This window comes from Phalacrocorax aristotelis, chromosome Z, assembly GCF_949628215.1.
Source record: "Phalacrocorax aristotelis chromosome Z, bGulAri2.1, whole genome shotgun sequence".
NCBI classification, from domain to species: domain Eukaryota; kingdom Metazoa; phylum Chordata; class Aves; order Suliformes; family Phalacrocoracidae; genus Phalacrocorax; species Phalacrocorax aristotelis.
Genome location: NC_134311.1, coordinates 65,949,117 through 65,965,647, shown reverse-complemented (window position 1 = coordinate 65,965,647; position 16,531 = coordinate 65,949,117). Strand labels below are relative to the sequence as shown.

The 16,531-nt window shown below is 42.3% G+C and overlaps 1 protein-coding gene across 2 annotated transcripts; it reads left to right on the top strand.

Moving 5' to 3' along the window:
- The first annotated feature begins 6,405 nt into the window (after positions 1–6,405).
- On the top strand, positions 6,406–15,589 carry NIM1K (NIM1 serine/threonine protein kinase). Of its 2 annotated transcripts, XM_075079647.1 has the most exons (4): positions 6,406–6,597; positions 7,158–7,396; positions 12,397–12,665; positions 14,728–15,589. In XM_075079647.1, exons 1-4 carry the CDS (start codon positions 6,527–6,529, stop codon positions 15,475–15,477), a joined length of 1,329 nt encoding a protein of 442 aa, XP_074935748.1. In that variant the 5' UTR covers positions 6,406–6,526; the 3' UTR covers positions 15,478–15,589. The 2 variants fall into 2 exon arrangements, with proteins under 2 accessions (XP_074935748.1, XP_074935747.1); XM_075079646.1 differs by lacking the exon at positions 6,406–6,597 and having other exon boundaries at positions 6,639–7,396.
- The last annotated feature ends 942 nt before the right edge of the window (positions 15,590–16,531 follow it).

Here is a 16,531-nt window from a genome sequence, read left to right as displayed (position 1 = left end):
TCTTGGGTTGCTTCTTTTTCCTTTTCACACCGGGATTTCATATTTTCTTGGTTTGGCATTTTTTGTGGTTTCACCCCAGCTGGCAACTAAGCCCCACACAACTGCTCAAGTACTCCCCCCGGGTGGGCTGGTGGAGAGAATCAGAAGGGCAAAAGTGAGAAAACTCATGGGTTAAGATAAAGACAGTTTAATAGGTAAAGCAAACCCCAGGCACACAAGCAAAGTAAAACAAGGAATTCATTCACTCCTTCTCATGGGCAGGCAGGCGTTCAGCCATCTCCAGGAAAGCAGGGCTCCATCATGCGTAATGGTGACTTGGGAAGACAAACACCATCACTCTGAATGTCCCCCCCTTCCTTCTTCTTTCCCCGGCTTTATATGCTGAGTGTGACACCATATGGTATGGAATGTCCCGTTGGTCAGTTGGGGTCAGCTGTCCTGCCCATGCCCCCTCCCAGCTTCTTGTGCACCTGGCAGAGCACGGGGAGCTGAAAAAGTCCTTGACTAATGTAAGTACTACTTATGAACAACAAAAACATCCCTGTATTATCAACAGTGTTTTTAGCACAAATCTGAAAAATAGCCCCATACTAGCTACTCTGAAGAAAATTCGCTCTATCCCTGCCAAAATCAGGACAGCATGTAGATCAGGCCTTCTGTTGCGGTGAGGAAGTCAGTACAATACAACCATTGGTTACCTCCTCCTGCTTCCCCTCTTGGTGCTGTGGCCATCAAGTGAGGTTTTGCATGGAAGCTTTTGAAGGTGTTTCTGTTCTGTTTTACCAAGTAATGTGCAGCAGGAAACATAATAGAGTCCATGATCTTTAATATTATTATTTTGTTAGCCTTCTCTTTCACTTTGTGAACTTGATGATAGTCTTGCATTTGTGGTCTGTGTAAGATGTGCATAGAGGACAGCAGCGTGCTTTGACTTGCCTCCAGCTGATGTGCTGGGACAGCTTGCCACAAGTGACTGAAGTCACCCTGTCACCGAAAGCCAGGAATAAAACTCCGTAATACCAGGTGTATTAAAGAGCAGGCATTACTGTATTTGGCACCAGTTGCACAAAGGAAAATTCCTCCTAGCATGCACACCTACCATAATTCCTTTTTGACATTTATACATGAAAGTTAACACACCTCACCTATCTCATACATAGTTATTGACCTGGCTGGGCACCTCCTTCTTCCATTGGTCTCTATCTTCTCTGCTTAAGTTTAAAGGTACAGTGTGATTTTAATTCACTGTGCATGCTTAAGAGTGGGGGGGTGGGGCTAGTCCCTCAGTTGAGTTGGTGGTCACAACCTCCCTCTGCTGGAATTATGCTTCTGCGCCTTCTGGGCCAAGATGTTCCCTGCAGTCACTGCTGATGATTTCTGGCCTTCCCTTATCTTCACACCCTTCTTTGTAGCAGGATGTTCCCACTGTTAGTCCTTGAAGTTCTACTGATTTGTATTCTTTTAGGAGATGCTTGTCAATGGAGCATTCATTGCTAATAGCCTCTTGTCTGGCCTAAGCATTCTTTTTTGTCTTGTTAAAGTTCTCAGGTGCTAGTTTCTACTCCTAACTGTGATTCTTTCTTAACTAGTAATAACTCCTGCGCTATTCCATTTCATCCAAAAATAATATACAAAGTTATATACATGTGTGAGGAAACAACCCTCTGTCCGCATGTTGTTATGTGGCAGCACTGGGAGGCTCGTGGAGGAGGTGAAGGTGACTGCCCTCTAGGTGCTGAGTCAGACCGTCAGAAGACTTGCTGTTACAGTGTGACCCCATGGGTAGTAGTCATTTACATGTTGCTACCATTGTGCCTCGTCACAACCTAAAATGTGCTAAATGAGGTGATGGAACGAGTGAGTGCTGTAACTTGCTACAATGCATGTTACAGTCATTCTCTTACAATACTGTGGCATTTATCTTGCATTAAACAAATAGGCTTTCATTTAACTGAAAAAGTAAATAGAGCTTATACATAGTCTGTTGTACAGGGCCGGTCTCCCATTCCACTGTCCTAAAAAACTCTTACTTCCACCTGGTATAATACTCGTGTTGTTGTACTTGCATGGTTATAAAAGTGTGTATGGTGTTTTTTTATATTGCCTTTATGTTTTATATATATAAAAAACATATATATATATCCCTGCCTATATATCCCTGCCGTATATGTTAATATTCCATGTGTGGAAAAACAATGTTGTGTCTGAGGCAAGGATATTTATAAGGTTAAGAATGAAGTTGATCATATGTCTGTTTTTCACTTAACAGTACTTGGCAAACTGACTGCTATGCTAACTAACAGTAGCAATTCTGGGATGTACTGAAATGGATGGCACGTGGGCCTGGGCAGAGAGAGGAAGTTGTTCCTGGAGGCTCTCCACAGTCAATGCACTTCATATTTCCTCCTACCAGAGTTGGGAACATACGGGTCTGCCTGTAATTGTGGTATATTGTCTGTTTTGAATCCACACAAAGCTTTGGGGTGCGTATTTTATGTAGTCACTCTGTTTTCTGGCATTCACAGAAATAACGTTGAGAGTGCTTCTTACTCAAATGCAGAAGATGTGCTTAGGACAAACCTGGAACAAACATTGATTGCCTCTAGCCGCAACAGCCATGCACTCAACCAATATTACCCGAGCAAAAGTAGAGCTATTATGTCCCCTGTGTTGGTGAACATGCTGTGTGGCTGCACAGGAGACCTTTTGTGTCAGGTTTGGTCTGTGGTACAGGTCTTGTGGACTGTTCTGCTGGGATCTCATCTTTTATGAAAGGTAGGCTTTCCAAACATATGTATATATGAGATTTTCAGTATTTTCTTGTAATAATGGAACTTTCAAAGATAAGGTAAATAACAAAGGGTTGGTATTTTCTCACGGATTACTTAAAAAAAAAAATCCCTGCTACTTAAAATTCAGTTCGCGTGGTGCATATAATGTACTAAGCAGGAGACAAGGTGTTCTTCAAGGGTAGTCAAACAAATCGAGCTAATTCCCTACCCTAGGGAAATACCTTCAAAATCCTGCTCTCCTCAGGCTAGAGAGTAGAGGGCTGAAAAAGGAACTCCGGTCAATGTGTTGGAATATCCAGTGGCATCCGCATTAAAGCCCCTGTTATTCTGAGGGTTTGAGTTGTAGGAGACCATCCAGTCTGACTTCATTCACATTCACTGGAATAGGAGCTGCAGCAGTTTAAGCACACAAAGCTGAATGGTTTTTTTGCCTCTCTGAAAGACAGACTTAATAAAAGAGCCCAATTTGCAAAACACAGTGGTTGGAGCCCTGATCTAGCTGCTTCTATGTTTACAGGTGCTCCATTCAAAGCTCCTTAAAACCAGGTCACTTTTATTTACCTGCCAAGATGGGATTTTAGGAACTGAAGTCTGTATCTCCAGTGATCTCTTTTTTGATTTGATCCTTTTTCCTTTCATTCTAAATTTCCCTAGAGCTGTGATGCAGGGTTTTATAAACAGCCTGCAGCTGAAGCCTGAGGGTGTTGAGCGCTTCTTAAAATAGGACCAGAATCTCAGTATCTGGAAATATTTGAAAAACAAGGTCAAACAAGAGGAGTGTTGGGCTGGGACACATCTTAAAGGCTTGATATATATATTCACTCTGTCTTGTGTTGCTTTTTGTAGGATTTTTTTCTTTGGCTTATTTATTTTGTCTTTTAAAGTAATAATTTGGGCAGATAAATTCTCCTGAGGGTTTTCAGGTCACCAGTGAAGCAGACTGAATAAAAAAAATATTAAATCATTGTCCTTCATTGTATTTGGATGATTTCTGATTTCCTTGTTTCTCCCTTCTCTCTCAGAATTATTTTCTTTTGCAGTCAGTGCCTTTTTGTATGGTATCGGGGTTGATTTTACTTGTTTCGTTTACAGGAAGGAACGTAGGCCATAAATAGATGGTATATGTTCTGCTAACTCCAGGAATACTGAAATAGCTTGTCTTAAAAGACAGGGGAAACCTAGCCAGTTGGCCAAGCACCAGGAGATTGCAGAGTTGACAATTAGTGGGAAGCCTGGAAGGGAGATTAATGGTAGGCTGTCCTCTAAAGAGGAGCATGTTGGGCCCCAGGAGAAATTTGGCACGGGCAAATCCTGGAAGAGCCATGTGCTGATGCCTTAACACAGTTTCGCCTTTCTCTTGACACCCTCCATCCCTGCAAGGTCCTGGCATTCCCATGTGGTGTGTTTGTCTCTGTGATACTGCACGTTCACTGGGCCTTTACCGAATGTACTCAGCAGGGGCTTGTATAGGTCTTTTTGAAGGAAATCCTTCTTATGCAGCCATCCCTTTCTGTACAGCCGCTTAACTGCAAAGGCCCTGGTTACCTCTGCAGAAGGTGGTCTTTAGCTGGGTGACTTGTAATGCTGAATAGGCTGGCATTCGTAAGACTCAGGTTTCCACAGCATCCTTTTTTTTTTTTCTTCTTTTATTTTTTGCCATGAGTTGTAGTTTTGTGTTTCTCCTCCTACAAGGGCAGAATTGTCCACACCTGCCATTCTGGGAGTGCTCAGGCTATAGTCATAAGCTACAGCTGTTTTTCAGTAAAATGATAAGGATGTCAATGCCCATCCAAAGATACTTAATTAAGTAATAGTTTGTAGCTTGTACAGGGCACCTCAGCCATTGCTCATGGAGTTGTCCAGACCCTTCGTATTGACAACCTGAGCTGCTGTGGTTTTCCTCAGGATCAAACAGCAGAATGGGAAGAGACTTCAGCCTGTCTAATCCCTGAATCACTGTACAGCCGACAAGTGGCTTCCAAAAGGCCTGCTCTGCCAGAGTACTGTCCACAACTAAAACTGTGAAATACAGCTGAGTCTCATGGAACAAGTCTTCTGTTACCTAAAATGCTCTTAAAATTGTGACATGAAACAGGTTAAAACAGAAAACAACTGTGGGCCAGAATTTGGGCAATCCTGCAAGAAATCATCCTTTCCTCAAATAGAGAAGCAGAACAAATAGAGAATGTAAGGTTTGGGTTTAAGTGGGTTTTTGGTTTGGTTGGGGAGGGGTTGTCCTCCCACATAGATTTTTCTTTCTTGGCATCAAATATTAAAGTTAGAGAGAAGATTTGGTGCTAAGTGAAGCTGGTTTAACAGGAGAATCCTGAAAGCTTTGTTCAGTTGCCACTCGCTCTCTCCCCTACTAATAATTTCAGGATTCGGCCAACAGTTGTTGCATACATGTAGTATTTGTCAGGGGTTTGCCTCTATTTAGATTCAGACAATAACATATGTCTATTTGTTATTATTTTGTACTTTTTCTGTCAACTATGAAATCGGCCCTTTCCTTCCAATGGGAGTAAAATAAAAAGAGTAACGGGTTTATCATGAAGCGTCATGAAAAAAAGTACATTCTTCCTCCATTCCAGTTTTAAACTGTGTCAGGTCTAAGTAGCCACATGCACACTAAGAAGTATCCCTGGCTCAGAGGAGTGACAGGGAGAAATGATCGAACCCCCTGTGCCCTGTGGGCAAGGAGAAGCCAGGCTCTCTCCCTTTCCCTGCACAGAGCTGGGGGCAACGTGGCCGCAGCATAGAGAGGGAAAGTGACTTGCAAAGTCACTCGCATCCCAGGTCAAGGAGCAGCCTCGGCCTCTCCATAGGAGCAGCCACGTGCTTCTGTGCCACTCCAATTCCCATTTAATGAAATCATTGCCAGCTGCCTTTTCTTTGCCCTCATGTTGTGCCTTTGTCCCCTGCTGCTCCTGCTCACACAGGAGATTGGGGTTTAGAGGGCAGCTCCACCTGGCAGTGTCACATGCCCTCTCCCAGTGTGGCACCTTAGGTGACTGTCTACCTTCCCTAAGCCCCAGGCGTTGAGTTACTACTCTAATTCTCTACAGGGTGGCAGCGAGGTGTTTCCTGCCTGTGTCAGTCGGGCGGTGCCGCAGGCTGAGCGCCGGGGGCGGAGGGAGGTGAGCATCGCCGCCGCCTGCGCTACCTCAGAGGTTCGTGCCCAGCTCACCGCCCTCAGGCACGCGGCTGCGTGATTAGCAGTGGCTGATCAGCTCCTATTTTTCAAGGTTAAAGAAGAAAGGCAAAGAAGAAAAAAAAAATGGTGTACTGCTTTAAAGGTAACTGCTGTGTATTTAGAACAAGGACTTCGTCTCTGCTGTAAAACAAACAGTTAAATGGGTGAAATGGTATGTGCTGTCATTTGGGTGAAGCGTATGGCTGTTATGTAAAGGTTTTAATGACTTTCTTCATCTGTCTGCTTAGGAACACCATGCGTCTGGCAAAATTTTGAGAAGGCTCAAGGCGTTAAAGAAAGCTCATCTAAATAAAGGAGGGTTAACGTGACATTGCAGTTACTTAATCCTGTATTGTCCTGCCATGTGACTGCAGGGATACTGAAGTGCAGCGTTTCTTTTGCCTGGTGCACAGATTATGCTTTCCCTGCCATCTTCCAGGATCAGTTGCTTTGTTAAACCTGCCGTGGGAAGGAAATACAGGGGCAACAAACTTTTTACAGCAAGGCTTCAGGGCACAGTGACAAGCTCACAGGCTGAAGAATGAATCAAAGGCAAACCCTACGTTCAGCTTTTGGACGGGTACCAGAATCAAGGAGAACTACGCTTCGAAGGTCAGCTATTCAAAATGAACTGGAAGCATTTGGATTTATTCAGAGCAGTTAATCAGCTGTTTGAGCTTTATCTATCACGTTAGTTTTCAAAGCAGCAAGCTGAAGCCTGAAAATTCGTGTCAAATATTTTGCCTGTGTCAAATGTACTGCATAGTCAGTGAGCAACTTGCTGCTTTCTTGCACAAAGTTTACAGTTTTAATTGCAAAGTCTCTTTTACCTTATACATGAAGAGCCTGACATGCTAAATCGGTTAGCGAGAGACAGATGTAAACAGCTTCCAGTTTTAGCTCTGATTTTGAACTGAACTGCAAGATGTAGATACGCCAGATTTGCTTTTGAAGTAATTTCCAAACTAATCCTTGGACTTTCAGTAAGCTGCTTTTTTTTTTTGCTAAGTTTGTCACAGTGTCCATTATGTGCAGGATTGAATATTCATACAGAGTTATTTCATTCAAACTCCTTATTGGGACATCTTGTTAAATGGGGAAGTGATTACCCTATAGACTATGACAACAGGATATGTGAATGGAGGAAGTCTTGGAAAACATCGCTATTCCAGGTGGCATCGTGAGGACAGCGGAGAAGACAATGGGCACCCAGAGTGCTATGGAGAAGATGAAAGGGGCAGGCAGCACACGCTGACCCCATTTGAGAAACTAATGCAGGATATGTCCCATAATGAAAAGGTGGTGAAAGAATTAACCTTGGGAAAGAGAATTGGCTTCTATCGAGTCAGAGGAGAAATAGGAAGTGGGAATTTCTCGCAAGTGAAACTTGGAATTCATGCCCTAACCAAAGGTAGGCACTGCTGTGTGGGTCACCTGCGTGCTGAATGCCCTAGTTCTGTATGTATACAAATGGACCTCTTTGGGAGCAAAGATGCTGTCCAAACCCTAAATACACATATCATTTGTATGTGTCTTTTTGTTGTTGTTGAGTGAATCTATGGGCAGGGTCACAGATAAATGCTTAGCTTTGCATTAGGCTTTAAAGAAACTAGAAATTTTCTCCAGATGCCAGCTATTACAAGAAAAATTAATGCCTGCACTTCATGGAGTTACCACATCCCATCCCATGACTCAAACACCCCACACTTTAAAGCATGGAGGTGTGCCTCCCCTCCTCCAACTCGTCCTGTCCACCTGCCGTCTTTCCTGCCCCAGCTCATAGACTGCAGGCTGTACGTGGTGAACCCCCAAGGCAGCCTGTCTGGGCACGCTCTTGCCTGCAGGCAGAATTAGCAAGGCTTTGTTTCACTGCAGATTTTACTAGTATGGATGAAGCTTTTATGTGGTCACAGTAATTTTGGTGAGAAATTTTATGCTTGCTTTGCTGATTCATTTGCAGGTGGTTGATTACTGTAAGATGCTGGGATGGGGGCTATGGGTGTGGGCTGAGCAGGTGCAGGGAAATGAGCTCTGGTAGAGCCAAACCAGGATTTGTGTTGAATTGTCAACTATTTCTCTTTTTTCAAGAACAGAAAAGCATCCTATATGCTGTGCTAGGAAGACCTAGAAAGGCTGGTTAACTGCAGCAAACACTTCAGTTATAGTTGTAACTAAGAACTTGCCTTCATCTCTCCTGTTTCTTCTTCTGCCTCTGACTGTCAGACAACAATGGAAATTGTTCTTGTTTTCCCTCAGGGAATGCAAGTTTTCTCCATATCTTTGTACACTACTGTCTTCTGGGTTTTTCCTCATAGTCTTTCCTTTCCCATTTGATTGACTCTCTCTCCATCATCCATCTTACAGGTGAGAGAACAAGACACATCCCAAAGCCTTCATGCCGTATTATCTATTGGTATTTTCTCTGACCACCTCTTTTAGCTCAGACTGCAGAGGTGTGAAAGCTCACATTTACCCCTGGTATGATGCAGTTATTGCACTGCACATCAAAGTGGGGAACTGACGGTATTTATTTTTTCTGAATTTAAGCCTGCCTATGCCTAAGGGTTGCTTCAACAGGGTGTGGATTTTTCAGTTTTCCTTGTGTCAGAAAAGCATCTCTCTTCTCCTTGGCCCACAGGAAGTTATTTCCTTTTCTGTTTTGTGATTTTGTTTTTCCTTCCAGAGAAAACTGTCTCATGCTTACTGTTGGAGGAAATGCTACTCCTGTACTGGCAACAGGAGGAATGCTAATGAAAGGAAGTTATAAATTTGATTGGGATGAACCTTTTTCCTGTTGAACTTACTTAGGAGATAGGTTTCTTTAGCATTTGAATAGAGCTGATTGATTGAAAAATTTTGAACTTCAGTGAATACAGTAAGCTTGGCCAAACTGAATACCAAAACCATAAACTGTTTTCTTGAAAAGGTTCTTTTTCACCAGAAATCTCTCAAGTTATTTTCCTTTGGTTTGTTAGTATCCTTGGTTAAAATGTTCACTGGGCAAGGAGGTCATTTCTCAATACTAGGTTTGCAACTGTGATGAGGAAGGATGGATGAAGGATAAACATCTGACTCATCTCTGCCTGTGAGCTCATCTGTCCTCATAAAATACAGTATGAGGCTAGGAGGATAGGAACATGCACACGTGTGCACACACTTGCACACATGCATACACACACCACCACCCCACGCAAACAGGATTCTTTTTTCCAGTAGATGCACATTGTTGTGTTGTTGGTAATGAAGTGATGTCCTGCACAGTGCTAATGAGTACAAGTATTTTTTTTTTTCACTGATTATATAAATACCAAGGCTTCATTATTAATGCTGTTTTGGGTCCCTGTGGTAGGGGGAGGTGTTTGTGTCAGGGGGCTGTTCAGCTCTTCAGTTATTGCCATAGTGTTAAGCATGGTCTTTCTCCTTACACATCAGCCTATATTAAAAAGGAAACAATTTTATGCTTCACTAAGATAAGAATTTGTGACAATTACACGTGTGCTGTTCTGTAGCCCTTGTGATCTGTTGCAGCAGGATATGTGAAAAAAGGTGGGGTTTGGGGGGTGGGGAAGCTACAGGATCATACTGATTGAAAAACCTTGTTCCTCTCACAAGGGCTGTCTTGGTTGCTTAGAGGATGCAGGAAAATATTTGGTGCCACAATGTGTATTGGGCCATTCAGGAACCTTGCCCACTTTATTAACTTGAATTTTGGCAGAGATTTTCTCCAGAGACTGCGGAGTTGCTTGGTAAGGACTGTTAAGTTCCTAAGCTCTGTGTAACCTTTATTTTACATACCTTCCAGCTGACAAATATAGCGTGTGAGTACAGCTGAATAGATGCCGTTAAAAGCATCCAAAATTTGCAACTAGGAAATAGCCAGTCTAATGTGAAACATTAATTGCAAAGGCAGGAACATCCAGGTACCTAGTGTTTTGGGTTTTTTTTAAGCAATTTTAACTTGGTTCTGTTTGTGTTTTGTTTCCTTTTGTCATCATAGCATACACCACTTCTTCTTGAAATTATTTTTCAACCATTTCCTAACTTCTTTTACTAAGACTTCAGCTAGCTCTCTTCATACCTCAGCCTATACTGCATATAGCCAATCAATCTCTTGCTTCTCAGTTTTAGTATTTTGGTAAACAAGCTGCATGCTAAAAATGCCTTTCTGTTCAGCACTGGTAATACAGGATTTGTAAACCAAGCATTTTTTGGAAGCAGAAGGAACAAGTTTAAAAAAGAAAAGGAGGGTGTCAGGGTTTTTTACACTTCATTCAGGTGGGCTGGTTTTCTTTGTGTATCATCCATATGCAAGTGCAATGATGTAGATTTAAAGGAACTCGGTCCTGATTTATGGTGGCGTGTGAACAGGATCAGGCCCTTCAGTTCTAAACCTTTTTTTTTTTTCCCCCCTTTCCTTTCCTTTTAAAACTTTCCAGGAAAACTGACCAGGAGGAATAGTAAATTGCAGCAAAAGGAGAGGGAAGGAATTTAACCTAGAAGATCATTTTTTTTTAAAGCACAAATGCCCCCAAACTTTTAAAAATCAAGGTGAAAGGATGCAGTTACATAGTTGAGATTACAAGAATTGTTGTTCCTGTAGTATCCAAGCATTTAGTTGTGCAAATGAGAGAACTGATGCTCTCTCCTTTTGGTTTAGGTCATCAACATGACAAGGGTTTTAGTCTTTTGCTCCTAGGTCAGCAGTCAGAGCTCTGCCAGGATCAGAGTTGTGTGCTGTTACCATGCAATATCTGCATTTACCACCAGCACCACACTGCTCTCCTAACAGGCACTCTAGAAAGTATGGAACAGGTCAGAGAGAAGCAGCGTGGGGAAGACTGCCCTATACTCAGCACAGGCTCCTTCTGAAAACAGGCACATCAAGGGATAAGTCAGCACCTTTCACAAGAATCACACTTGCCTGGAATATCTGCTGGACTTTAGTAGGGGGATCAATTTATTCATGTATGTTACTAAGAAAGGTAAATATACCAAGCATGGAGTTTTCTTGATCTGTACAGAGATATATGCTTCTATGTCCTTAATGCTTCCTTTAGATATGTTGAAATACTACACTTTAGTTAAATAACTTTATCACATGAAGTAAAATCATTTAGAATGCTTTTATACCAGAACACATGTACAAATGTAATGGCCTTCTCACTCTTCTCTTAAAGCAGCAAGTAAACAATACTGGTTTTATTTACCCCGTGTAGTAGAAACAGAGGTGGAATCTTTTTTCTGAAAGATTTGTAAAGGTGATTAATTGTTAAGAAATCTGTGAATGTTTGACTAAGATGTTCTTGGGAAAAAACCTTCTTCCCAAGAATAAACAGTTGTTTTTATTGCCATGATCCGGTTTAATTTTGCTGTCCTGACAAGTTGTACAAAGCCACCGTAAACCTATTTTAACCAGACTAATCCTTCAAACACCAGCTGTATTCAACAGAGCAAAGACAAAACCCATAACCTACCAATGAATACAGAAACATATGGGCAATTGTGATTGACCTACTCATACTGCTCTGAGCTAGCCTGGTGATGTGGTAAAGCTGCAGATGTATATCCATGTTTTGTGGCCCTTGGCTTCACTGTAGATATGCTACAGAAACATGTAGAACTTAACAGCAGCTTTGGATTACCAGGACAACATATGACAGCTAGATTTACTGTCTTACAAGATCCCTGCAACTTATTCTACTTTACTGTTTTTTTTCCCTTCCTCCGAATAAAATCTTTGATGTGCATTCACAGCATACTGTGGCACACAGACAAAAAAATGTACGGTACCAAGAACTACTCATACATGAATGTGCTGGTAAACCTGGCACAGCTACCCTGAAAAAGACAAACCTCTACAACACTGGTTTTGCTAACTGAGAATTTGTGGGGGTATGGGATAAGAGGTTAGGGAAGATCTCTGTAAATTGTACCAGCTTAAAAACCTCTCCTTTACAAACTTGCAGGGTTATAGCCAGAGCCCCTAAATTACACCCAAGTTTGTCAACTCTAAAGCAAAGCACTCATCTGAAGAGCACTGAGCTAATGATGAAAGAAAGCGCACACTTTCTTTACCAGCATCAGACCCCAAAATCAGATGCTGTAACTGTGGCTATCAGACACGTGTTAGCCTGACAGCAGCGGAGCATACCAAGCCAGCACATGATTTCCTGACCCCTTGCAATATTCTACCATCCCTTAGCTACCTCAGCAGTCAGTAGGGTGCCACAGAGGGAGAGGGGCATGGGTGTGTGTGAAAGATTACAGGGTTTAGCAGGCCTCTGCAGCTTAGTTTATACGGGTCAGAGATAAAATGTTAGTGCACTTCTATAGCCAAGCATTGTTGCAAGAAATAACATTACCATCTGTACCTACTGCATCAACAACATGCAAAAGTGTTTTTCTTTTCAGAGAGAGTTGCAATTAAGATTTTGGACAAGACAAAGCTAGACCGGAAGACTCAACGTTTGCTGTCTCGTGAGATATCCAGCATGGAAAAACTGCACCACCCAAATATCATCAGGCTGTACGAAGTGGTGGAGACGCTCTCAAAGCTGCACCTGGTGATGGAGTATGCGGGAGGTGGGGAGCTCTTCACTAAAATCAGTACAGAAGGGAAGCTGCTAGAAACAGAGTGTAAAATAATCTTCTCCCAGATTGTGTCTGCTGTCAAGCACATGGTAAGTTGCTCTTCTCCCACAGGCATGCTGCCCCTCACTACTCTAGCACATTTTGTGGATATATCTTTTGGTTTTCAGCGAGTAGGTTTACTGTTACTAGGATTACAGGCCCACATTTCTGAAAAGCAAAATAGCTAGAGAAGAGCTGTCTTAAAGGCATCTGAGAGAGCTTTCACATCCACCCTGAGTTACTGGCTCTCCCTTGACAGCTTTTGGGAGGGGACTGAACTGGGAACACCTGCTGGGTGGAACCATCCCTTCCGCAACAGCATTCTCCTGCCTGCTTTAAGCTGCTATAGGCACCAGCTAACAAAGCTTTGTTTCTTCCCTCCACCTATTTCAAAACATAAGGTCACTCATCTGCTAGAAGCAAGTGTTCCAGAGAAGAGGCTTGCTTATTAGTGACTGTGGGACACTGGCATTTAAGACAGTTAAGTCCTGGTCCTCACTTTGGCACAAACCTGTGACGTTAACACCCAACAAGTCACTTCCCCTTGCCTAGTCTTCAGAGTTTAGATTTAGTATGATGCTATTTTTCTAGAGCCCAATGCATCTTGTAAAGGTGGAAAGGCAGCAGTTAACTACTTCAGCACCATCTTGCCTGAACCTTGCATAGTAACTACAGTTACTTAAAACAACAGAATAAAAACAGGGGAAGCCAGTTCTGCAAGTTTGTGAAGTAAAACTAGTTATTTGTTAAAGTTGGCGGAGGATGCCCTCTGGCCCCTCATGTTCTCCTGCCACATAATAGCCTCAGGCAAAGTCAAAAGCAAAGGTATTCCCAGGTCAGACATCTAGAAACTGCGTTATGAACTGCTCGTAGCATACACAAACAGTATGCATTTTTTTATACATTTGGACAAAATTATCATATGTCCTCTATGTGACGGATTAGCTTCAGCACCTGTTCCATAGGACAGGTACTCTGCAGCTACTGGAACCTACTTTACATTTCAAGGTCGCATCTATTTCTTAGCATTAAACCCAGACTACCAAGCTGGCCAACCTCTTCACTTGTACATGCAGACTTCTGCAAAACTCTTTGCTTTTGCTAAGCCATCAAATCCAGGCTACTTAAATTGCATCTCACCGCTGCCAGTCCACATGAGGATGGAAGATCCCTGCCTATTCTTGATGACAGTTTAAAAACCTTAGGGTGCCGAAGGGTTTCCTTATTGCCTCCAGATACGCGTGCACCGTGTTACTTCAGTGGGTAGGGCAGAGAGCCCTCAAACACATCCATTCCTCCTAGTTATTTCAAAGACGAAGTTAAACCCTTACCTAAGCAAGACAGGTGTATCGCCACTATGCAGAGCAAATTCAGTTTGAGACCTTGGCCACTACTGCCATTTCCTAAGGAAAAAAGTGCCAGTTACAGCATATGTATTTATTGTAGATTTTTAAAACTAAAAGACACCAGTGAACTTGGTGTCCTGCAACAACACGAGATACCACAAGGCACAAGCATGTGGTCCTTTGGAAATGCCACCACCAGTTCCTCACAGGACATTACACAATAGAACTGTTGAACTTTCTTACTTTACCTCTGATTATCTTCACTCGGTGAACTAGAAGCTTTCACATCACAAATCCACAAGCTTACAATAAATACAAAAATGGAATTAGTTAAAAAGAAATTATTTTTTTACCTATATCATTACAGAAATATAGTAATTGCAAAAGCAAGTGTTCTGAACTCTGAAAAAATAATTTTGCACATGAAGATACCTAGTTTTGTAGAATTAGCCCTGATGCAATCACAAATTTGCCCCGGAAAATAGTTGCCATAGGTTAACAAGTTGAGACTGCTATTCTTAAAAAATAAAAATAGCAGCATCCTTCTTCCCATCTTCTCCACCTCTCTATCGTTTTTGTGTTGGCAGAGGATTAGGTTAAAATTGTTTAAATACTTCAACGTTCCAATTTCATTGCAATGCTTATTTCTGACTTTCTCCAAGGTAACTCCCTTTCTCCTGTGTGGTAATGAATCAGTGGTAAGAGCTAGTCACTTGCAAACTTTCCCGTGAACAAGCTAATACCAAGGTCTTCTCTTGTTCTACAGCACGAGAATAATATCATTCACCGGGACTTGAAAGCAGAAAATGTCTTCTACACCAGTAACACCTGTGTTAAGGTGGGAGACTTTGGATTCAGCACAATAAGTAAGAGAGATGAAACTTTAAATACTTTCTGTGGCTCTCCTCCCTATGCTGCCCCCGAACTCTTCCGAGATGAAAACTATGTTGGCATTTATGTAGACATCTGGGCACTGGGAATCCTGTTGTACTTCATGATGACAGGCATCATGCCATTTCGGGCAGATACGGTGGCCAAACTGAAAAAATGCATTCTTGAAGGGACATACAGTTTGCCTCCCTGCCTCTCAGAAACCTGCCAGAAACTGATAAAAGGAGTCCTTCAGCCAGTACCAACTGAACGATACTCAGTCAAACTTATTATGAACAGTGAATGGATGCAAGGAATACCCTACCCCAAACCTTTACAGCCGTTTAAACTGGATCCAAAGTATTTATCAGACATCAGTACACTCAAAGAGGAAGAAATCGAAGTGAAAAATATTCTGGAAGATCTGGGAATCACAGAAGAGCACATTCAAAATAATCGGGGGAGAGACGCGCGCAGCTCCATAACAGGGGTCTACAGAATTGTTTTGCACAAAGTACAGAAGAAAAGGGCACTTGAGTGTGTTCCGATCATGTCCCATCCGGACCCCAAAGAACACAACTTGAGGAGCAGAATCAGTTCTTACAGCGGGGTAAAGCACACCTCCAAGCTGTGTTCTATTTTATAAATTGCACTGCAAGGCTTTATGCTTGGCACATTTAACAAAAGGGTTTTATTCACTTGTCACAAGTTCTGGTGTGACTTTTTTTGTAATTTTTGAATAAACCAAAAATGCCTCATCTCCTTTGCATTTCTCAAATCACAGTGAAACGCTCAAATGCAGAGCTCTCACATGCATGTTTGCCCTTTGCTCTGGAGACATGGCTTAGCCAGTGCAAAAACCCCAGTGAGTGAAACCGGTAAGGGATCCTTAGTGGAGGTGACCTTCTAGTAAAGATCAAATAATATTGCATTTCACACGCTGGGGAGATTCTCAGCGCAGGCATCCAACAGCTAACTTCTTGCAACATTTTACCTTAGCTTGACACAGCTTTACCTCTGCAAACCAGGAGTTTTTGCAGACAACTAAATTTAAGCCAAAACCAGACCATGATCTAAACAACTGGAAATTCTTCTGTAAAACAGCTTCTTCAAATTATACATTTTATCATGTTTATCAGAGCTTTATTATTTTATTTAGAGAAACAGCAATGCTGCTGTTGACCAGTGTTCCAGTTTGCCACAATTCAGAAAGGCAGGTTAGGCTATGCTGCTTTAACCCTGTCCATGCAGCAGCAATTCCCAGGGCACAGCTCCTTGGGGTAGCACCTGCTGACTGCCTGACACCTTCCATTACTTGTACGATTCTGACAGTCTAGAACCGCTCGGACTCTAGCTGCACTCCAATAAAGATATAACTGTACTCCAAAAGTCATGTATTTTTAAGTCCTAGTTTTAGAACTTACTGAACTAGGTATCAGTAACCTGAATGTAACCAGTAAAGAATCCACTTATATAAGGAGCATTACAGGGTTGTACTAACTCCTGCCATACTACTTCAGCAACAAAGGCTGGCAAAAAAGCTGATTTTGGTACTCTTGACCACTGCAAGCTAAGAGGAGGATAGTCTGACACCTGAAGTTGTTCTGAGAATCACCAAGACGTAGATACTCCTATCTTCAGCTTTAATTGCTTATTTTGTACTTTAACCTCTGACACCATCCGTTCAAACGCCAATGGTG